Genomic DNA, 25,809 nt, shown 5'->3' on the forward strand with positions numbered 1-25,809 from the left:
AGTTAAATTTTATACACTGGCAATAATAATAATAAAAATAATACCAACAAAAATAAAAATATCAAATTATTATTAAATATCAATTAAGTTTGTGATAGTAATTAAAAAACTTTTTATTTTTAATAATATTTAATTAAATTTAAATTATTATTTTCATTACTAGTTTTAATATATTATATATGGCTTGAATATAAATAGACATATAATTACAGCTATACTGTTGTGAAATCAATATTTTTAGATTTATTTTGTTTGTTTTTTTTAAGTCTCCGATGAAATCACACTAATTTTTTTAGCTGGTATTTAAAAATATAAATGACAATATATTTTAGGTTTTTTACACATATAAACCACACACACACACACACATATAAACCACACACACACACACACACACACACACACACACACACACACATACATACATACATACACACAAATAAACACATACACACACACACACACACACACACATACACACACATATATACACACACACACATACACACACATACACACATATACACACACATACACACACATACACACACACATATATATATACATACATACATACATACATACACACACACACACACACACACACACACACATACCACACATACATACATACATACATACACACACACACACACACACACACACACACACACATACCACACATACATACATACATACATACTCTAAAATATTTAACTATATATCTAATGATTTATTAAAATAAAAATAATCATAAAAATAGATATTTAGCAAAATCACAAAACACTTACTATACTTACACTTACAATATATTATTAATAATAATATATTGTATTTTAAATATTTTAAAATATCAAATACGACACTAAAATTGTTTTAAAAAGCAATAAATTTCAATAAATAAAAACATTTAAAATTATTTGATTTTACTTTTATATATAATATATATAATGTGTTGTGTAATGTTTTAAATGTTAACTCTTTAAACTTTATATATTGATATTTATATTTATTTTAGCAAAAATTATAATTTTATGTTTCATTTTCAAAATAAATTACAAGTTTTAACTATTAAATACTAATAAAAACTTTTTTTTAATTACTATTTAAATTAGTATTATTAGTATTATTATTACATTAGAAAATTTTTATACATATTTATACTAAATATCATTGGTTTTTAATATACAGTGTTTATTATTTTGCAATAATATCTAAATGCAAAATCTAATAATTATTATTTTTTAGTTAAACAAAAAAGTTACAATAATTTAAATATAATTAAAAATAGTAATTTATTGTCTATAAATATCTACATAATTTTAAAATACTATGTATTAATGTGTTTTATGTTTTTATTTAAAAATTTTTATTGATATAGTAATAAATATTATTTTAAATGTAATTATATCTGTAAATAATAAATATGATTCAAAATAATTGTCAATTTTTTATTACTTAAATATTTAGTATTAAATATTTTATACATAATTTTATTAACATTTTTTTTTTGATAAAATATTATTACTTTTTGATTGTTTTATATACTGTATATAAAATTAACATTTATAAGTAGATAATATATATTGTAAATTATTAAATAATTATTGATAATAATTATCATAATTTTATTACTATTAAATAAATACAGTAATGTTGTTACTATTTATAATATTATATTTTTTAGTATATTTTTCAATGTTTTAATCAATATGTAAATAATTTCTAAGATAATAGTTTAACATTAATTGTTTTTTATTAAAACATTATTAAACATATTTATTATTTTAGTTTTTTTTAAGATAAAGTATATAATGATATGATATAATATACAGTAAATTTTGTGTGACATATATATATATATATAATAAATAAACATATTTATAATCAAATAAGTGATATAAAAATACACTTATTTTTTGATAAATATATATATATTAAGAAATATAATATAAAATAAAATATTTTTATAACACTTATAAATTTAAAGATAAAATACAACAACAAATAAAACATTTATCTATAATAAATATATATAACATTACACTTAGTATTATGAAAAAAACATATGATATGATAAATTGACATAAATTTATTTCATATTATTATTATTATTGTGAAGGAAATGTAAGATATAAATAATATATAAATAATATATATATAAAGTTTCTATAGATTATATAATATAATAGTTAAGTAGATTTGATTTAAAAATTATTTTTAAAAATATTACTACAAAAATATATATTTTCTATTTTCAACACAAAAAATATTATAATTTTTATTATACTGATGATAAATAATTAAATATTTATTTATAGATATAATATAATAGCTATTTATTGTAACTTATGTTAGAGATATATATATATATATATATAATTTAAAGTCCATATAATTATCATAACTTATACTCTAAATTAAATAAATAAATAGTATATAAATAAATATATATATGATATCATAAAAGATTTTATTTATATTTATTTTTAAAAAAAAAATTATTTTCAATATTAAAAACTATTTAATATACTGTATTTAAATTAATTAAATAAATATTTAAGTCAAAAAAATTAATAGATAATTAATTTTGATGATTCACTACACTGTATGGGTTTCATTTGAAATTATTAAAAATTATTATTAATTATGAAATTTATATATATATATATATATTAAATATATATATATATATATTATCTTATTTTTAATATAAATAGATGTAGAAATAAACAAATAAAATTAATCACAAATTAATAATAATATAATAATAATAAGTGATCATTGAGTTAATGAATATTTGAATTCATAGAAAACATATTTTAAAATTAATTAATTAATTGAAAAATTAATATTTTAAAAATTTTTTTAAAAATATTTTATATAATAATTTTTCATAATATACTAATTATATAATAAATTACACTTAATTAATTATAATTATGATACTATTATCAATTATACTTTTTTTTAACCCATCTAAATTTATTATTTACAGATACAGTTTGCCCTATTGAACAGTTTCCATGCAATATAACTACTACTACTACTAGTAGTAGTAGTAGTAGTGGTAGTGGTAGTGACGGTACTATTATCTGTATAGACAGGCAATATCATTGCAATGGCGAACCTGACTGTCCTAATGGCGAGGATGAGCTTGAATGCGGTATTAATTATATATTTAAAATAATAATAATTAATTAATTATATGATTTTAGTGTATATATATAATACTGTATCATAAAAGTAATTTGTATGCAAACAGTGTGTACCGATTTTAATTTGAGATAAATTTTTAATTTATTTTTTATTTTAAGTAATTAAATTAGATTTTAATTCAATTAAGTTGTTTATGAAAATTTGAATAATAATAATAATAATAATAACTAGCTAATTTATTATTATTAATATTTTAAAATGATAAATAGATTTTTGATATATATATATATTGTTTTAAAAATAAATTTTTATTAATTAAATAAAAATTAATTTTCAACTGATATATATACAAATTTATGTATATATAAAAATATAAATAAATTGAAATAAATAAAGAAAATTATTTTTAGATTAATATACAGTATAAATACTGATATAATATATATATATATCTAATTATTTTATTAATTAATAGATTATATCAAATTAAAAAGTTCATATTCTATTGAATATATAATACCAAAAAAATATAAAAAAAATAAAATTATTTAACTTAATATATATTAAAATTTTTCAATTTTTTAATAATAATAAAATTATTATTATTAATCATCCTAGGTGATATATCTGGACGATTAGCTGGAGCATTTGCCATAATACATGAGCATCTAAAAAATGGTACAAAATTAACCCACGAATATACACCTAAACATTGCAGTAAGCAATTTATATAATTGATATATATATATATAATTTTATTTTTAACATTATCATTATTAACAATATACTAATATGTGATATTTTTTTTTGCTAACTGTCCCCATCATCATCTATACTGTCCTATACTATGTTATAGATATTGAAATGTATTTCAAGGGTCAGTGCAGTTGCAATCTAATGGACGAAAAGGTGGTATTTTGCGAAAATAGTAGTCTAATAGATATTCCCGATAATCTCAACATTAATATAACCAAACTGTATGTATTTGATTGATTGGATTAGTAGTATATATAACAGTAGTAAACATATATAATAATAATAATAACATTTAAAAAAATATTTGTTTGTCTGTTTTTTAGATAAGTTTTTTTATTGATAATATTATTTATTTTTAAAAATTTGTTTTGTTTTTTCTAATTATATATATTATATTTTATTGATATATTCATTGATTGGATTAGATATATATTTATATATATAACAGTAGTAAACATATTATAATACTAATATTATTTTAAAAATATTTGTTTGTTTTTTTAGATAAGTATTGATAATAATATTTTTTTCAATTTTTATTTTTTTATTATATATATATATTATATATTTTTTGTTTTTTTATATATATATAGAGTGCTTAATAAAAACACAATAACTCATATAAATGTCACAATATTATGGCAATACTCAAAATTGCAGTCATTATATTTGGATTTTAATTTTATTGAACAATTAAAACCAAACACGTTTGTCGGTGTCAACAAATTGAAAACATTGTAATTAAATTAAAATTTTATTTTTTTAATTAAATAAATTTTATAATTATATTTATTATGAATTTTATTTTATTTTTTTTAAATAATAAAATAATTATCTAGATCAATTAAAAGTAACAAACTACATGCAATAGCATCGGGAGCATTCAATGGTTTGAGCCAGCTAAAAAAATTGTAAATGATGTTTTATTAAATTATATTAATTTTATTTATTTGATTATGATAGATTACAATATATATACAAATATATATATATATATATATATATATATATATATATATATATATATATATATATATATATATATATATATATATATATATATATATATATATATATATATATGACAATAAATCATATAAATGTCATATAATCTAGTAGTAGTATATAAATATCTAATGTTTATTAAGTTTATTTATTTATATATTATATGTGATAAACAATTGTTTTTTATGATATATTTAATAAACATAGAGAAACTAATATTAATACAATGATTTATGATTTATTTATAACAATATTACATAAATATATTATTGTAGGGAAAAAATATGTAACTATAAATAAAATAAAAAATAATTAAAAGCAACAAAAAAAATCATTATAAATATCAAATTAAAACTACAAATATTTTATATGTGTTTTATATATATATATACTATAGATATTCTATACATATATATATAGCACAGTCTTAATGTATAAATAATTTATTATAAATTTGTTTTTATTTATTTATTTATTAATTTGTTTTTTGTGTTATATTTTATTATTATTATTAGATATCTTGAATACAATGAGATTAAATCGTTTGACTTGTCGTCACTCATCAGCTCACCAGCGCTTAGCCTACTGTAAGTCCACTTAACTATATATATATATAAATATATATTGATATATAATATTACTGGACATTTATGGGGGAGGGGGGATTGCCCTAAAACTGTCGTCTATTATATAGTATAGTATAGTACTGTCCACTACTAGAAAATTAATGGCATTTTTGTTGTTGTTGTTGTTATTGATATCAATTGGTTTAGTCAATGGTGTCATTCAACTCTTTTTATATATATTTTTGTCTATTATTTTGTTGTTGTTATATAATTCACAATTTTTTTTACTATTGATAATATTGTAGTTATTTTATACATTAGTTGTTTGTTTGTTTGAAAGAAACTGTATTTTAATATTAAACATAATTTTTTCTAAATATATATATATTTAATATAAAATTATAATTATAATATATTACTACTGCTACTACTACTTAAATTACATAACAATTTTACATATATTTATGCACTTATACTGTACTAACAAGTAATACAATATACTGTATATTTAAATGTTTTTTTAAATAGTTTTTAAATAACAAATGTTTTGCTTTAAATAATCTCAAGAATTTGCAATAATAAAAAAATAAATAGAAATAAAATTAGAAAAATTATTTATTATTAAAGTATTATTAAATCCAAACAAACAATAATTATATTAATTATTAATAGAGTTTGAAAAGTTTAATTAAGTCATTTATAATATATATATATATATATATAAATTACATTATTTTAGTAGTAAATTAGTTAATAATGTAAAATGTAAAAAAATAAGATATAATTAAATAAATCTAATAAATTCAACTATATTTACATTATTAGTAAATATGTGACAATATATATATATTATTCACATAAACTTTGTATTATTTTATAAATTTTATTAATAATATTATATCAATAGTAATTTTTTTTAAAACATATAAATGATATATAATATTGTTGTTTATTATATACATATATATATTATTGTTATATTAAATATTAGTAGATTTAATTACTTATAAATAAAAACTGTTATAATAATAATTTATAAAAATATAAAAATAGTTTGTCACAGTTTTTTTTATTGTTGTGTATACAGTATATATTAAACTATCAATTATTAATATAAACAATTTTTTTTCAGATTAACTAAACTATTATATATAAACATTTTTTATTAATTCAATGTTAACAAAAAAAATATTGACTAAATAATTAAATTTAAAAAAAAATTATATATTTTTTTTATTTATAAATATAAAACATGTGTCAGATAATTATTTTTTTCAATACACAGAATATTTTTTTAAAATTAATGTTTTTTATATTTTTATTTATTTAAGTATATTTTTATCAAACTTTTTTTTCTTAACATATTATAATTTAGTGGATTAATAATAATAATAATTATTATTATTATTGTAATGATATATATATATATATATATAGAGTGGTCGGTCATAATCAACTCATTTTGGATACCCAGACATTCCCAGTACTACCGGAGCTTTCATGGGTGTAAGTAATATAGATATACTATATATATATATAATTAAAAAAATATAAATTAAGTCATATATTGTATATATATATATATATTAAACAATCAAATTAATATATATATATATATATAGTTAAGTTAAGTAATAGTATTAAATTATTTTTTATTAGTGATTGGTTTGTTTAATACATTAAACTTTTGATCCAAACTTTTTTATATTTATTTATTTGCTTTTTTTTATTGTTTATTATTTTTCTATATCCATATATATATAAAGCTATTTAGCCATCAATAAACTGATGTTTTTTATTTATATGTAATATTTTTTTATTAATATTTATAGTATACTCGACAACAATTACTTAACATCAATAAGCAGGCAACTATTTTATAATGTGACCAAGCTAAAAACATTGTAAGTTCAATAAACTTATATATATATATATATAATATATAAATTAATTATAATAATTAAATGTATTTATGATATACTATATATTATAGTACAGTATATTATAATAGGAAATGTCAAGTTTGTTATATATTTATTTTATTTATTTATTTTTTTGATATATTATTATTATTGAATTATTAATTATTTTTTTTTATTAAATATTATATTTTTCTTATATATAAATTATATAAATATATAGACATATAAAGCGAAATAAAATAAAAACCATTGACTCGAAAGCATTTAATAATAATAAATATATTGAAGAATTGGATTTATCTGATAATAAACTCAACGATAATATCAATGAAAATACATTTAAAGGCTTATATCGATTGCATAAGTTGTATGTATTTATAATTAAAAGAAAATAAATTAATTAATAATTATTGATTTTATTATTTTTAAAAATAAATATAAGTAATCAAATAATATTTTGATTTGTGAATATAATTTTTGTATTAAAAAATTAATTAATTAATTTTTTATAAATTAACAAAATAGGGATTTAAAAGATAATCCGATTCGTTCATTACCTGTCAATATATTTAAAGATTTATCATCATTACAATCGCTGTAATTATTTTATTTTTTTTAAAAAAATATAAAAATATTTTAATATTATTTATAATAAATTTTTTTTACTAATAATAATATTATTATTATTCAATCAGTGATTTACAGGGCATCACAATAGCTAACATAGATTTAGCACATTTTGCCCATTGTGTACAACTACGGCACATGTAAGTCATCTCTCAATATTATATATAAATTTATATATTAATAGTAGTTAAGTATATAATAATAATAATAATAATAATAATGAAAAACATTAGTTTTCACTTAAAATAAAAACTATACATTACTAGTATATTTTTATTGTTTTTTTTTAAACTATTTATTAATACTCTATATATATTACTATTAGTTTTTTTTGTTAGTTGACTTGTTTTGTGTAGTGTTATTGTTGTACAGTATATTGTTATTGAAATAAATAGTTTTTAAAAAATAAATAAATAAAAAACTATTATAAATTTTTTTTTATATATATATAATTGGCATACAATACATACATACAAGTCCTTGCCATCCAATGTCATCCCTGGGTGTGTATGTGTGTGTGTGCTATACATTTGGCAATGACTTATATATACCGGTATTGTATTATATATATATATATTATAAGAAACTGTTTGTAATTTATATTATATACTACTCCTACTATTACTAAATATTTTTTATTTTTTCAACAATTAATTATTGATTGATTTATTGTTTACTCTATATTTAAATGCCATTAAAATTAGCCGATATTTTAGTGTTTAATTGTGTGTAACTAAATGTTTCAGTTTTTTTTAATTATATAGAGAGAGAGAGAGAGGAAAAGTTGTGAAACTTTTATATACAAAATAATGTTTATTTTAAATAATACATTTTAATAATAATAATTATTATTAAATATTAGCAAAAAAATACATTTTTTAAAAAAGTAAATATAATTTATTATAAACTATTAATAAATTAATTAACTATTTAATACTGTGCTAATAAAAAAAATTGTTTGTTTGATAAATAATATTATATATTATCATAATATGTAAATATATGTAAATATGTATTAACTATAAAATAAAATTTTTTAAAAATATAAATATATTTTTTAATTATTATTATTATTAGATATTTCAAAAAATTTCGCTATTGTTCATACGCTCCCAGAGGTAAACAATTTTTAAAAAAATAAATAATTACAATCATTATAATCACATTTAATTAGTAAAATTAAATTTAATAAAAAATTATTTAACTAATAAAATAAATAATAATAAATATTTCAATTTTACTACTAATTTAAATTAGTCCGTATATGTCGACCGATTACCGACGGTCTATCATCGGCTGAACATCTACTGGTGCTACCGATACTACGCTACTCGGTATGGGTGGTAGCCCTGGTTACCTGTGTTGGCAATATTGTTGTACTAGTTTGGCGATCGCTGTCCCAAAAGGAGGACCATGTCCTATCATTGTTTATCAAAAATCTATCAGGTTAATTTTATAATTTTGAAAAATACTAAAAAATAAAATAATTTTAATATTAATAATTTAATTTTTTTTTTAATTACACAAATAAGTTTTTATTTTGGATATTTTGTTTGAAAAAATCTATATAAAATCTATAAATATTATTTTAAATGTATATAAAAAAAATATTTTTATTTTTGAACTTCAATAATTTAGCAAGATAATTTCTACAAAAAAAATATTGAGTATTATTTTTCTTAATTAAAAATTTTTACTTATATTTTTTATAACTAAAAAGTTGAATACTATTTTTTATTTTTTTAAACTATTTTTAATTACTTAAAACTATTAAAATTATTATTAATATTTAGATAATATAATTTAGATAATATTAATACAACTAAAAATTATCATAATTATTTTTTTTTTATAAAAAAATTATTGCTTAATACATTAGCAATAATCAATAGCTAATATAACACTTACTATAAAACTAATAATAATAATATTTTTTATCATTTAATTATAAATATCTATTTTTAATTAAATTAAATTATTACTATATTATTATAGATTTTACAGTATTATCAAAAAAAACATTAAATTTATTAACTAATTATATTGTATAGTATGTCTATTGTTTTGTCTATTATTAATATTATTATTATTATTACTAATATAATAGCGGCCGATCTGCTAATGGGTATCTATCTGTGCGCTATCGGTGCCCACGATCTGGCCTTCAGGGATGACTATCGACGGCATGCCCTATCGTGGATGTCATCCTGGTCGTGTACAACATGCGGTTTTATGGCAATGGTATCGTCGCAGGTATCCGTATTTACGTTGGCCCTCATAACCATCGAACGGTTCCGCTGTATAACCGCCAACTTTCGGGTGGTAACCATAATGGCAGCCAAAGTCAATATGGCTGTCGTATGGCTGCTGGCCATCGGATTGGCAGCGTATCCGGTAGCCTACTATACGACTACCGGTGATCGGGTTTTCTATGCGTCCAATGGTCTATGTTTTCCCCTACACATTGACGAACCCTATATGACTGGCTGGCAGTACTCGGCACTGGTATTTTTGGGCATCAATTTTTCAGCTGTAAGTCCTAGCCCACCCATCCCTATCCCTAAACTAACTAACTATCCATTTATCTATCCCTATCTTACTATACTAACAGGTATTGCTAATCATAACACTCTATCTGATAATGTTTTACATAATCAAACGGGACCGACAACACGCCCGACCCGTATTTGTTGGCCGCAAACGCGAGGACGCCATACTGGCCTTACGTTTTTTCGGCATTGTTGTTACCGATTGTCTCTGTTGGATACCCATTGTTGTCATCAAAATACTGGCCCTCACTGAGCTACCTATCTCTTGTATGATAAATAAATAAATACCCATTAGTTTACCGTATTATCCATTAGTTTAGTAGAAAAGTTATAATTATTTTTTGTTTTGTTTGTTTGTATACCCCATATATATCTACCGTATGTATGTATAGCCAATGTCTATGCCTGGGTAGTCGTGTTTGTATTGCCGATCAACAGTGCATTGAATCCGATCATCTATACGTTGGCCGCACCCACTGAACTACGGCGACGTATATTGAAATGGTTTTACTCGGTATTGGCCACCATTCGGATGGACTACTGTCTGAAATTGATTAAAAACTCGAAGCCCGGCAGCGGCGGCGGTAGCGGTGGTGGTCCCGGCGATCGGCATTCAGTATCGATGGCATCGCATACCAGTCTAACATTGGCCACAACCACTACCACCGGCGGTGGTAACGGTGCCGGTGAACATCGATCGACCAATGGATCGGCCATTTCGTTACCGATGGCCATACAACAGTCGGTGGCCGCCGGCGGGACAACAACAGTGTGTCCGCCACAGTATCATCAGAGCCGAGCCTTTAAGCATTCCCTAAGAAATTTTCGGATCTAATATACAGTTTTAATATGACAATGATATCTGATATATGGACTAAACAGGGTGTGTAGGGGTGGGTAGGCTGATAGGGGATGGGGTGGGGGTTAGTAACATAGGGAGGCATACAAATTATTGATTATATTATAAAAAATTTTTCATGTTATCAATATATCACTGATTAATATGTTATAACAATATGTGGGAAAAAAATAAGTTAAGTGATTGTACTGTTTATATACTGTATTAATATATATATATCATATATATTGTTGAATATATTGATAATTTCCATTTCAATGTATTTTTTTATTTAATTTTTTATTTAATTTTTTTTCAAAGTAAATACATTACTTAATATTTAAATGTATATATAAATAAACTTTTTAAAAATAATAATAACATTTATATTATTTAAAAATATATAATTGAAGTAAACTGTATAAGCAGTGTATGTTTTTTTAAATTAAAAAAAAATATTGCCATAAAAATTATTTAAGATATTATTTTATTTTATTTTTAAACTATATATATATATATATAATTATTATTAATATATATTAAAATAAAATTTTAATATTGTAGATTTTTAATTATTTCCATCAAAAATTATTAATTGTAATTGTAACTATTTATTAATAAAAGATTTTTTTTTTTAAATTAAATTATATATTAATAAATAAATTATAGCTACAATTATTAGTGTATTTATTAGTATAGAAGTATTGATTAAAAAAAACAAAAATTACAACTAAAGTTATAATAATATTTTTTTTTGTTATTCATATAGAAAATAAAATTTAAAAAAATTTTGAATTAATTAAAGTAGCAGGCGCGGTTAAGGAAATTTTTGAAATTAATATTTTAATTGATATATTTTAATATATAATACAATTTTACACATATATATTAAATTTTAGATCAATCGGATCAATATTTTTATAGTTATTAAATAAAATAATTTTTTATTATAATGGGAGGTATACAAGAAAAATCAAACTTTGAACCCCCAAAAAACACCCGTCCCTGGAATCAATTGTCATGAAATTTTTTTGGTGACATTATAATTATCAATAGATGTTTTTAGGAAAGTGTGGATCTGCTCCGCAAACATAATCTTAAAATTATCAATAATTAAATTATATATATTGAGCCGGTCGGGGAGTTTAAAATTTATAAAAATTATGTAACATCACATGACAAATTAAATGATACAAAAATTAGTTTAAAATATGTAACTTAACTGCACTATATCAATAATAATTATCAAAATATAAATTATTGATTTTATTAATTATTATTTTTATATAAATGATTTTTAATAATTTAATGTTATATTTTTAAAAATTATTATACTTATATATTAATTAGTTTTTAATTAGTTTTTAATTGTACAAAGTTGAGCCACATTATATTATTAAAAATCATTTTTATCAAAAAAATAATTAATAAAATCAATAATTTATATTTTGATAATTATTATTGATATAGTGCAGTTAAGTCACATATTGTAAACTAATTTTTGTGTCATTTAATTTGTCATGTGATGTTACATAATTTTTATAAATTTTAAACTCCCCGACCGCCTCAATATATATAATTTAATTATTGATAATTTTAAGATTATGTTTGCGGAGCAGAAAGAGAGAGAGAGAGAGAGAGAGAGAGAGAGAGAGAGAGAGAGAGAGGATTAAACATTGAAGAGTTAGGAAGACATCATTGGCCGCACCAATTAAAAACATTTTCGGAAAAACCGGAGCCGTTGTCCATAACAATTGCCGCTACGTTGTTGTTGTCACACATATTGCTTGAGATTTTTTAAAAGTTTTTTTTTAAGTTAAAAGATTTTCTATTAATAAGTTATATATTGACTACAAGTTTAGGAATTATTTTATTTTAATTTAAAAAAAAAACTTATAAATTAGTCATCAGTAAAACTATTTATATTATGAATATATATGTATATGATTGGTATGAATGCCAAATACAATATATATATATATATATATATATAGTGTGACTGAAAACTTTTGTATTAAAAAAAGTTATATACTGTATATTGACTACAAGTTTAAGGTTTATTTTATTTTTTTTAAAAACTTATAATTGTGATAATCAGTGAAACTAATTTGTATTAATATATTAAAGTTTATGAAACTAATAGATGAAAAACTTTAAGATTTTTTTGCTAAAATAGTATAAATAGTTAATAACAAAAAACATTATTAAATTTCAAAAAAAAAGTTTTTTAATATTTCATAGTATTTATTATTAAATGGCTGTAATTAATGATTTAAAAAAATTATATTTTATCTAAAGTTTTAAACATATTTATTAATAACATATTTATTAATAACATATTTAATACACACAAAAATTTTCTTATAATATTATAATAAACAGTAAATAATCGTAAATAAATCGTAATAATTAAAAGTTTTTAAAAAATATTACAAGAATTTAGTGATTATAACAGATTATAACTAAATATATAACTGTATTTCAAAAATATATTCAAAAAAAATATTGATTATCTATATTATGATTGTATTGATAATTAAGATTAAGATTTAATTAGTAAAACTTGAAACAAAACACATTGTGATAATAATTAACAATTAATTGCATTAAACAATATGACAAATGTTACTAAAAAAAATAATTATAAAGTTTGTAAATTTGCAATTAACTGAAAATTAAATTTAAATAAAAAATTAGTTAATAATGTAATATATTTAGCACCAAAAAAAATTAATTTAAAAAATATTGGAAACATCTATAACATAATAATAATCATAATAATTGCATAATTTGTAATCAAATAATATAATATCATAATCTGAGCAAAAAAATTACTGTTAAAAAAAATTAAACTAATATATAAAAAAAAGTATTCTATAGATTATATAAAATTATTGATTATATATATTGAATATAACTATATTATGTTATTGTATTGATAATTGATAATTTGTCTTAAAAAAAATATAAGTACCGTAAATAAAAAAAAATATTTATAGAAATAATATTTAGATAATAATTAACAATTGATTGCATTAAAACAATAATGTTATAATCAAAATGCAAATTGACTTTTAAAAAAAATAAATAATAATAATAACTACTTATTTATTTTTCGTTGTTTTATCCAATATTGTAATTTGCATTTGCATTTCATTGCATATCATTCATCAGTAGCTCCTGTAGTCTCTCAGAGTACCTGAGCTACTGCTGCTCCTTCTCCTCCTCTTCCTTGTGCTGGTTGACCACTACTACAGCTTCGGTATCCAGTAAATGGTCGGCCAGTTGACTGTCATCGTCATCGTTATCATCATTATTAATGTTGTCTAATACAGATTCATTGCAAGTCAATTGGCTATTGGTTTCCGAGTCCAATATATCGGCCGCAAAATATTTGTCTCTCAGTGCCAAAGCATTGATAGTATGTTTGGTATGATTTGCGAGACCTGTCATTAGTTTTCCGGTTATTACATCACTAGTGAATCAAAAATTTTATCAAAAAAAATCATTTAATCATAGAATTAATTAAAAGTTTTATTTATTTTATTTTTTTTATTAAAAAAAATAGTGAATACCTGTTGTGTTTGTTGGCAGCGATGATGGCTTTGGTTTGTTCAGTAAAACAGTCTCTTATTGTGTCCGATAAAGTGGTCGACAATTCAGTCATCTTTGCAGACCAATCTCTGATAATTAAAAAAAAATTAATTAATTAATAAGTAAATGATTTTTTTTTATTTAAAAATAGATAAAATACTTATTGGCTGTAATGACAGCATCAGTGATGGCATCAGCGGATTGATTGGCAATAGTTTGTCCGCCATTAGCCGTTAATAACAGTGTTGTCATCTTTTCGATGATTAGATCACTGGAAAAAAAATAAAACAAATAATACCAAACAAAACACCAACAAAAAAAAGTTCATAAATTATTAAAGATTAATAAAAAATTTAATTTATACTATACTTTGATCGGTTGATAACTTCAGTCAAATATTTAACACCTTTTGTCGATACAATGTTAATAACACTACGGCTATAATAACCATAAAACCAGACATTAGCTATGGGTTGGTCATCGGTTAGCAGGCGGTTGTCATGCGGTTCATTGGTGTCCGTATCCGACAAATACAACGAAACGGTTTCCGTTTCAAACATATACTTTAGGGCTAACTGTTGTTTCAATTCACCGACAGTCGTGGTTTGTATCGGCAATATATTTAACGGTACGAGTGATTGATGATTATCTACCAATTTGTTTGTGTGTTTCAGTCGAGCCAACGACACGTTAACCGTCACTTTAATGGCCCGAATCTCAAACCGAATACTACCCGTCCGTTTCTGTTCGTCGGTATAGTCGATATAATCAGTAAAATCAATGAACTGATCCAAACTTAACCATTCATTGGTATCATTTGACTGATTAGTGTTGCGTATCTCTAAACTAATATCTGTTTCGTTATATCCATCGACACATACATAGTATATATCCTTAACTCTAACCCATCCGGTGTGTCGACAAAACAGGTATTTAAAATCTGAATCACCGCTACTGTTGTTGTTTGGGTCGATCTGTTTGATGTCAATCCGACAATAATACTGACGGTTGTTTACATCCTTTAGACAATAGTCACAACAGGACATTGATTTTGGTACGACATTAATCAAACTGTTGGCAATATTGTCGAAAAACCAGACATTTTCAATGGACATATCATCTAATAATTGACGACTACTACGACTACTATTACTACTACTACTACTACTACTATCAGTTAAATACAATTTATTAATCCGATAGCCGTACCGATTGGCCAACTCTTGTCTTAATTGGCCAATTGTTTGGGTATTTTTCGGTGATATACAATAATCCAAAATAATACTGTTTAGATCCGATTGATTGAGTGCTATGGATGGTGAGACCGTTAGTTTCATTGTAATTGATTCAACTATAATCTCAAATCGACGATCCCAACTACCCGTCCATTGAATTAAATCATTAGCTAAATATTGCCTAATAGTGCTATTATTTGATGTATTAATTTCACGTAAACTTAGTGTCAGATTATTTTTGTCTGTATGGACATAACCGTTGACGGCCGCACCCAATAAGGTATATCCATATATATTAGTATAACAACTATCGCAAAACTTGTATAGAAAATCATGGCCAGCACTGGGGTTGGCATCTAATTGTTTGGTTATTAGTCTATATGAATAGTTTTTAGCATAACCAGTAGTACAGATACAATCAGCAGACATTGTGTGTGTGTGTGTGTGTGTGTGTGTGTGTGTGTGTATAGATATGGGACGGGTATGTGTATGATGTATGTCAAGTCCTAGTATGTATGGGGCGGAGGGTTGTTGTTGTTACCAATCGAGTGATAGTATATTCTGTATAATAATAATAATAATATATTTTAAAACATTATAAGCGATATTTTTTTTTTTAGATGATAACCAAACAAACAAACAAACAAATTATTATTATTATATTAAAATAATAGTCTAAACAATAACAAGATTTAATAATAATAATAAAAGTTAAAAATTATAAGAAATATTATTAGTATTGTTTTTTTTAAAAAAAAATTTTAGTTTTTAAAGTATAACATTATTACTTATATTTTTAAGAGATTAGGATATTTACAACTAAATTATAGCTAATAAAAAAAAGTGTAAAATAATATATATGTTTGACTTTAAAATTTATAATTAAATCTTATCTAATATTATTAAGTAATTGTCTCATATAATCATATTTAAATAATACACACACAAAAAAACAATAAACTAAAATAACTTAATTAAGTAGTAATAATAATAATAAATGTTAAGTAAAAATAATTAGAAATATTACTATTATATATTAAATTTGTTTTTTTAAATAAAAATTTTTCTACTAATATAATAAGTAAAATGTTAATTAAACGAAAAATAATTAAAGCAAATAATTAATTTTTTTAAACAAAATTATTAATAGTATTACACAGTAGTAATAGTTAAGCAAATACTGGTATTTTTTGTATGGATTTTAATTTCAAAATGATATCCCATTACTTGAAATATTTGGTTTCAGATGTCTTCGGAATGAATTCCGGTAAAAGACTGTCGACTTTATGAACTATAGTGTCCACCGATTGTATCCACCGATTGTGTCCACCGATTGTGTCCACCGAATGGGTCTCCGATGTTAACAACAACACCCGAAATCTTAAACTACAAACAAAAAAGTTAATATCATTTAATAAAAAACCGATAAAATAATTATAAATATGAATATATATTATATATATATGATTTGTATGAATAATATCAAACACAATATATACACTTAAAGTACATATATTTTGTATGAATTTTTTTTTATTGATTCAAAATGATATCCCATTATTTGAAATATTTGGTTCAAATGTCTGTCGACTTTATGAACTATTGTGTCCACCGATTGTGTTCACCGATTGTGTTCACCGATTGTGTCCACTAATGGGTCTCCGATGTTGACAACAGCACCCGAAATCTTAAACTACAAACAAAAAGTTAATATCATTTAATAACAACAACAACAAAAAAACGATAAATTAATTATAAATATGAATATACTGTATATACTGTATGATTGATATGAATAATATCAAACACATTATATACAGTAAACTACAATATATTTTGTATTAAACAATATATATATATCAATATATTATTATATATAGAGTATAAAATATTTTAATCCTATGACCTGAAATAAAAGTAAATATTAAAATATAAGGTTATTTCAGGTCATAAGATTAAAATATTTTATACTTTAAATATAATAATATATTGATATACAGTATATATATATATATATATATATATCTATAGAGMGAGAGAGAGAGAGAGAGAGAGAGAGTATTAATTTATTATAATTACTGTATTGTAGTATAGTTATCATATAGTATGATTATACTAACAATATATATATATATATATATATATATATATATATATATATAGGTAATTAAATTTATTTTATTTATTTATTTAAATATAATAATTTGCAGTATAAACCAGTTGAGAATGCTAGAAAGCATTTCAATACTGGGATATAATGTTATATATATTGTCTATAAAATATTGTTTAAAATTCATTGAATATATTAACTAAATTTGGTCTATAATTCAAAACAAATATTTTAACAATAATTAGTAGTGTAACAAAACGTTTAATTAATTTTATCATTATTGTTATACTATAAGTAGTTAATAAACTATGTAATATATATATATATATGTAATAAGTATATATATTGATAATAATTTTAATTAAAATATTTATTTTTAAATAAAATATAATATTAAATACTAAGATGCTTATTAACATAAAATACAATTTAATAAATTAAGCTATTTTTATAAATTATAAAATAATATATTTGTTTCGTTAATACTATTTATGAAATAATAATTTAATAAATTTAATAATTAAAATCTAAAATTTTAAAAATTATTTTTTAATACATAGTACATACTTTAGTTCATATTTATAATATATTTAGGTTTAAATTCTAAATAATAATAATAATTTCTAAATATATTTTAATTTGATTATTACATTATTAGTTTGTTTAAGTTATTTTATAATTTTATATTAATATAATACATTACTAATATTAATGATTAGTAAAATATAAAGTTTTTAATATAATATTTTTCTAAAAATAAATTTAATTGAAAATATTCGAAAAACATATATATATTTTTGTACATATATTTTTGTATATACTGTATATACTGTATATATATATAGTCTGAAAAAAAAATTTTGTATTAAAAAAGTTATATATATTGACTACAAGTTTAGGGTTTATTTTATTTTTATAAAACTTATAATTTAGTCATTAGTGAAACTAATAGTATGAATATATTCAAGTTTATGAAACTAATTGATTAAAAACTAATTTTATTTTTTTGCTAAAATACGATAAATAGTTAATAACCAAAAATATTATTAAATTTCAAAAAATATTTTATTGATTTTATTAATAAAATGTCTGTAAATAGTATCAAAAGTTTTTTCCAACATATTTATTAAGATATTTATTAATAACATATTTATTAGTACACAAACATTAATTTTTTTTTTAAATATAATAATTTTATAATAAATGATAATATTATAATAAACAGTAATAATTCATATTATATAATAAAAATATTACACAAATTTACTGATTTAACAGATTATAAATATTTATATAACTGTATTTCAAAAAATATAAGTAAATCAAAAAATAAATTTTGAAAAACATTAAATAATTAACAATTAATTTCATACAATATTATGATTTTTTTTTTTAAATAACAAATGCCATTAATTAAAATTATAATTTGTTTGTTTGTTTGTTAATATATTGCTATATATTATTAATAATGTAATTGTAATAATAATTACATAATTTCATATAATTTCATAATCTGATCAACAACAACAAAAAATTACTGTAAAACATTAATATAATAAAAAAGTATTCAATAGATTTTTAATTGAATTGAATTTAATATATATATATATATAGTATATATATAACTATATTTTGTTATTATTGTATTGATTGATAATTGTATGTTTCAAACATTAAGATTAATTACATTGCATTGAAACATTTTGTAATCAAAATGCAAATTGTCTTTTATAAAAAAAAATAATAATAATAACTAAAACTACTGTTCCTCCTCCTCCTGGTCCTCCTGTTGCTGGTCGGCCGCCACCACTACTACTACAGCTTCGGTATCCAATAAATGGTCGATCAATTGACTGTCATCGTCATCATCATTATTAATGATGGTCTCTAAAGCAGATCCTATTTGATTCAAACTATCTGTATTGCTATCATTGAACATTGAAAAAAAACAAATAAATTATTATTATTATATATAATATTAATTAAATAAATAAAAAAAAACTAATTATTTCATACCTTATATCGATATTATTATCATCAATACCGACGACATCAGTCGTGTCGTTGTTATTGTCGGTGTTGTTGTTGTCCATCGATTCCGATACCGTTTGACTGATAATTGTATTATCAATCGATTGATTGTCATCTAATATAACATTGATATCGTCATCGATTCGGACAATCGATTCATTACAAGTCCATTGGCTATGGGTTTCCGATTCGTCGGCCAACAAATCGGCCAAATATTTGTCTCTAACTGCCAGAGCATTGATAAAATGTTTGGTTTGATTTGTCAGACATGCCATCAGTTTTCCGGTAGTTATTAAATCACTAGTGAATCAAAAGAAAAATAAAAATCATTTAATTATAAAATTTTTTTTATTTATATTTTAAAAAAATATATATTTAATACCTGTTGTTGTATTTGTTGGCAGCAGTGATGATGGCTTGAGTTATGGCTTGGGTTATAGTTTTGGTTTGTTCAGCAAAACATTGTCTTATTGTGTCCGTTAAAGTGGCGGACAATTCAGTCATCTTTGCAGACAATAAATCGCTTAATTTAAAAAAATTTAATTAATATAATAAATTATTTTTTTTAAAAATATATATTTAATATACTTATTGGCTGTAATGACAGCATCAGCGGATTGATTGCTAACACTTTGTCCGCCATTAGCCGTTGATAACAATGTTGTCATCTTTTCAATGATTAGATCACTGGATGATCAAAAAAAAAATCATATATAATACACAAAACAAACAGAAAAAAATTATTAGAAATTTAATTAAATTTTTTTTTGAATTTATACTATACTTTGATCGATTGATAACATCAGTCAAATATTTAACACTTTTTGTCGATACAATGTTAATAACACTTTGGCTATAATAGCCATAAAACCAGACATTAGCTATGGGTTGGTCATCGGTTAGCTGGCGGTTGTCTTGCGGTCGAGTTTTGCCCGAATCGGACAAATACAGTGAAACGGTTTCCGTTTCAAACATATACTTCAGGGCTAACTGTTGTTTCAATTGACCGATAGTTGGTGTCTGTATCGGCAATATAATTATGGGTACGACTAGTGATTGTTGTTGATTAGCATCCGATTTGTGTGTTTGTTTCAGTCCAGCCAACGATACATTAACTGTCACTTGAATGGGACGTATCTCAAGCCTAATACTACCCGTCCGTTTCTGTTCGTCGGTATAGTCGATATAATCAGCAAAATCTATGATATGATCTTTAGTTAACCATTCATTGGTATCGTTTGACTGATTAGTGTTGTTGTTGTTGCGTATCTCTAGACTAATAATTGTCTCATTATATCCATCGACACATACGCTGAATATATTCTTGACTTTGACGGGTCCGGTGTGTCGACAAAACAGATATTTAATATCACCGCTACTGTTGTTGGGGTTGGGGTTGGGGTCAACCTGTTTGATGTCAATCCGACAGTAATACTGACGGTTGACATCCTTTAGACAATTGTCACAACAAGACATTGTTATCTTAGGATAAATAATAATAATAATAATAATAAATGTTAAGTTAAAATAATTAGAAATATTATTTTTATATAAAACGAAATATAATTAAAGCAAATAATAATTTTTTTTTTAACAAAAATTATTAGCAGTATTAGTGTAATAGTTAAGCAAATACTGGTATTATTTTTTGTATGGATTTTAATTTCAAAATTTTGTATTTAAAATATTGACTACAAGTTTAGGGTTTATTTTATTTTTAAACCTATAATTTAGTCATCAGTGAAAAACTAATTGTATTAATATATTTAAAGTTTACGATTTAAACTAATATATGAAAACATTTTATTTATTTTTTTGCTAAAATAAATAGTTAATAACCAAAAAAAACCATTACTAAATTTCAAAATAAAAAGTTTTTTAATATTTTATAGTATTTATTAATAAATGGCTGTAAATAATGATTTTTTTTTTAAAAATATATATATATATTGTATCAAAAGTTTTAAACATATTTATTTAAGACATTTATTAATACAATACTAATTGATATGTTTTATCAAACAAACTGATTGTTAAACCATTGTCTCAGACATTGCAGTGAATTAAAAAATAATTATTCAAAAAATATATATAAATTACAAAAAAAATCATTATTTGTTTTTTTAAAAAAAAAATTTGCAAGCATTTAGTTGTTAAGGCTATCATACAAATTGATGATTGAATTAAAAAAACAAAAAATTAAAACAAAAAATTAAATTTCAATTTTATTTTCCGTACGCGGGTTAGGATTGGTTTGTATATATATATATATATGTATATATAATTTATATATAGTTATTGTTTTTTTAGTATATACTGTATATATTTTGTATTAAACAAATAATATTGACTACAATAGTTTAGGGTTTATTTTATTAATTTTTTTTTAAACCTATAATTTAGTCATCAGTGAAACTAATTGTATTTAATATATTAAAGTTTACGATTTAAACTAATAGATGAAAATTTTTTTTGTTGCTAAAATCAATATTTAATAACAAAATTTTACTAAATTTTAAAATAAAAAGTTTTTTTAATATTTTATAGATTTATTAGTAAATGGCTGTAAATGATGATTTTTTTTTAAAAAATTAATTAATTAGTAATACTTTTATAGTTTAATTTAAAAAATATAATTTTTTGATAAACAAAACAAAAAAAAAGTTTTGTAAATAATAATACTGTAATAATAATAATATAATAATTAATTGATTAATTATATTGATATAATGTATTATTTGACTTAATTAAACACAATTTAAAAATTATATTGTACTAGATAAGTTATTATTAATAATAAAAAATGATAGAAAATAACTAAAAAAATAACTTTAAAAAAACTAAAAATTTTAAGTTTTTTACAATTTTTTTGTTGACAAACCAATAGATGGCATAAAAATACAAACATTTTTAAATATTACATTACAAACACATTGTTTTGTATTTTTTGAATGACTATTGACTTTAATAATCATTTAAATTATTTTTCTAACAGTTATTATAATCACATTTTTTTATTGCATTTAACCGATTGATTGATCCCAAAGAGGATGTCCTCCTTCCAGACAAAGACCAAAGTGTATCACTTATTAGACGACAACAAAAAGCCGACGGAAACCAAGATTACGATCGTAAATATCGGTCAACTAAACCTATGGATTGTTACCGATTTACCGAACTTTGGCTCGGATTGGCTTCAGGTTGTGTACAGTCCGCAGACCAACTTGTTTACTACACGTACACTGTTTGGATCAAATGACGATACTCTGGGACCTGTTTGCCGATTCTTTGCCCAAACACTGGTCGACAATCGCAAGATAGTGGTCGCCGGCGGCGGTGGCGGCAGTGCTGGAGCCGATGCAGTGACCGATTTGCCGCAAGATATTGTCCTAACGTTCAATATATCACTAAAGAGTGTCGACATTGTCGGTAATATGGATACTGTTCGGCAATTGGCCAAACAATTGGCAGATATGTAATGATTTTTTTTGCGGTACATACCTATCGGAAAGTCCTAACCCAACTGATACAGTCATAGTCGGGTGCGATATATATGTATATATACTTTATATACATATATTGTATGTCCGATAATTGTGTCCTATATTTTTTACGGCTTGTTTGCAAATGGCCAACCATTTTTGAAAAGTTATTATTATTAAATAATTTAATGTTTTATTTATTATAATTATTATTAATAAATAATTTTTATGTTTTTTTTGTTTATTTATCTCTCAATTAGAGATATTTCTAAATAATTTTTTTTTAAAAGTTATAAAGTAATTAATTAATTGATTGATTGATAGTTATATAAATAGCATATATATATATAATTAAATTAAATATAATAGCAATAGTACTGTATATAAAGCAAATGTAAAAAACCAAATTTTTTGGTTATTTCATCAATCAATTAATTATCGGTAATTAGTATATACGGTAATTATTTTTAATGTCATTAATAATATAATAATAATAATTTACGATAAATACAAAAAAATATATATATAATCGTCAAAAAAAAAACAATTGGGTTTTAGTTTACTACCGGTACTACTAATCATTCACTAACTAATTATTATGTTGTTGTTGTTGTTGTAAATCATTTGCACAAAAAAATACTACTAATAATCAAATAATAATAATAATAATACAAAAAAAACATGACATATGAAGACATGACATCCCATGAGTTCTTCATAACTTCTTCATAGTCTTCTTAATCAAAGCCATACGCTGTTTGTGTGCTTCAGTCGAAAACGATTTCTTTGTCTGCCGTTGTATATCATCGCTACCGAAGCCCGGTATCCACATCTTCCAGTTCTTCTCCAGAGCCAACTGAACATCTTTGACATCCAATGTCGACGACTTCCGATGTTTGGCAAACAATGTCGACGTATAGACCAGCGATTCAATAAATTCGTCGGCAATTGTCAACAACATATCTTCGACTTCTTCTTCTAGTTGTTCATTGGGATCGACTTCTTGTACTAACTCCTGGAGACGACACTTGTCCAATACGACCACCGGATTCTTCATGGCTATCGACGACTGTGGTGTTGCTGTTGTTGTCGGTGTCGGTGTAGGCGCCGGCTGTGACGGTGGTATTACTCCCGCTGTCGACGACGCCGTTATATTGTTGGTCAACAATGATGGCGACGGCGATAATGATGACGATAGTGACGACATCGACGACGTTGTAGTCGAATCCATAAGCATCGGACCGTTGGTGAGTTTGGTGGTCATCGGCGGCAGATCACTGGTAGCGGCGGCCACAGCCGCGGCTACTGTATTGCTCAGCGATTGATTCAGTGTTGGCGTCGGCGTCGACGGCTGTGTGACCGATATGATGGCGGCGGCGGCCGTGGCGGCGGTTGCGGGCGACGGATGATGAATGAGCGGCTGTTGCAAGAGTTGTTGGCTTAAAATGTTCGGTAATTTATTGGTGTTGTTGTTGTTGGCCATCGACTGGACGGCAACGGCGGCGGCGCCATTGTTGACCAACAATGGCATGCTATTGGATGCTACAGTGGCCGCGGTTGCAGTGGCCACTGTTGTGTTGGCGGCGACGGCGGCGGCAGTATTATTGTTGACTACAGCTGTCGGCGGTGCTATCAATTGGGCCGATATTAGCGGTGCGGAAGTGTTGGCCGCAGACAATGATTGTTGTAATGTTTGAGACATTTGTTTTGTTTTTGTTTTGTTGACTAAAAACTATAAAAAAATTTGAATTCAATTATGATTTCAATTATATTTGTTTTGTTATTCAAAAAACAATTACTCAATAAAAACACAACAATTTTTTTGTTTACATACAAATACGTCAACACTTATATACCAACAATCAGTAAACAACGTTACGATCTATTGAAAGGGTTTTTAGTTTTATATTTAAAGTCAATATTTTAAATGTTTT

The 25,809-nt window shown here is 22.6% G+C and overlaps 4 protein-coding genes across 5 annotated transcripts; 1 reads left to right on the forward strand and 3 right to left on the reverse strand.

The window, feature by feature from the left end:
* Window positions 1–3,053: 3,053 nt before the first annotated feature.
* LOC128959055 (relaxin receptor 2-like) lies at window positions 3,054–11,543 on the forward strand. The gene is made up of 16 exons (XM_054304999.1): window positions 3,054–3,166; window positions 3,778–3,876; window positions 4,016–4,136; window positions 4,509–4,652; window positions 4,755–4,826; window positions 5,436–5,507; window positions 6,924–6,992; window positions 7,319–7,390; window positions 7,629–7,775; window positions 7,934–8,005; window positions 8,104–8,175; window positions 9,113–9,153; window positions 9,293–9,481; window positions 10,143–10,567; window positions 10,647–10,851; window positions 10,977–11,543. The coding sequence occupies exons 3-16, from the start codon at window positions 4,024–4,026 to the stop codon at window positions 11,417–11,419; spliced, it is 2,136 nt and encodes a 711-aa protein (XP_054160974.1). The 5' UTR covers window positions 3,054–3,166; window positions 3,778–3,876; window positions 4,016–4,023; the 3' UTR covers window positions 11,420–11,543.
* A 2,966-nt stretch (window positions 11,544–14,509) lies between these two features.
* Window positions 14,510–18,073, reverse strand: LOC128959068 (uncharacterized). 2 transcript variants are annotated; one of them, XM_054305012.1, is made up of 6 exons: window positions 17,762–18,073; window positions 17,479–17,637; window positions 15,386–16,812; window positions 15,177–15,287; window positions 14,998–15,105; window positions 14,510–14,897 (listed from the first exon to the last, which is right to left on the reverse strand). In XM_054305012.1, the coding sequence occupies exons 3-6, from the start codon at window positions 16,678–16,680 to the stop codon at window positions 14,627–14,629; spliced, it is 1,785 nt and encodes a 594-aa protein (XP_054160987.1). In that variant the 5' UTR covers window positions 16,681–16,812; window positions 17,479–17,637; window positions 17,762–18,073; the 3' UTR covers window positions 14,510–14,626. The 2 variants fall into 2 exon arrangements, with proteins under 2 accessions (XP_054160987.1, XP_054160986.1); XM_054305011.1 differs by having other exon boundaries at window positions 17,751–18,073.
* A 2,015-nt stretch (window positions 18,074–20,088) lies between these two features.
* On the reverse strand, window positions 20,089–21,883 carry LOC128959071 (uncharacterized). Its single transcript, XM_054305015.1, has 5 exons — window positions 21,178–21,883; window positions 20,982–21,080; window positions 20,776–20,916; window positions 20,379–20,693; window positions 20,089–20,287 (listed from the first exon to the last, which is right to left on the reverse strand). Exons 1-5 carry the CDS (start codon window positions 21,867–21,869, stop codon window positions 20,122–20,124), a joined length of 1,413 nt encoding a protein of 470 aa, XP_054160990.1. The 5' UTR covers window positions 21,870–21,883; the 3' UTR covers window positions 20,089–20,121.
* Window positions 21,884–24,326: 2,443 nt separating this feature from the next.
* LOC128959033 (uncharacterized) lies at window positions 24,327–25,684 on the reverse strand. Its single transcript, XM_054304975.1, has one exon. The coding sequence runs from the start codon at window positions 25,575–25,577 to the stop codon at window positions 24,591–24,593; it is 987 nt and encodes a 328-aa protein (XP_054160950.1). The 5' UTR covers window positions 25,578–25,684; the 3' UTR covers window positions 24,327–24,590.
* Window positions 25,685–25,809: the final 125 nt, after the last annotated feature.

Source organism: Oppia nitens, unplaced genomic scaffold, assembly GCF_028296485.1.
Source record: "Oppia nitens isolate AA-2021 unplaced genomic scaffold, nextdenovo-longstitch-racon4-pilon3 scaffold40_pilon_pilon_pilon, whole genome shotgun sequence".
NCBI lineage: Eukaryota > Metazoa > Arthropoda > Arachnida > Sarcoptiformes > Oppiidae > Oppia > Oppia nitens.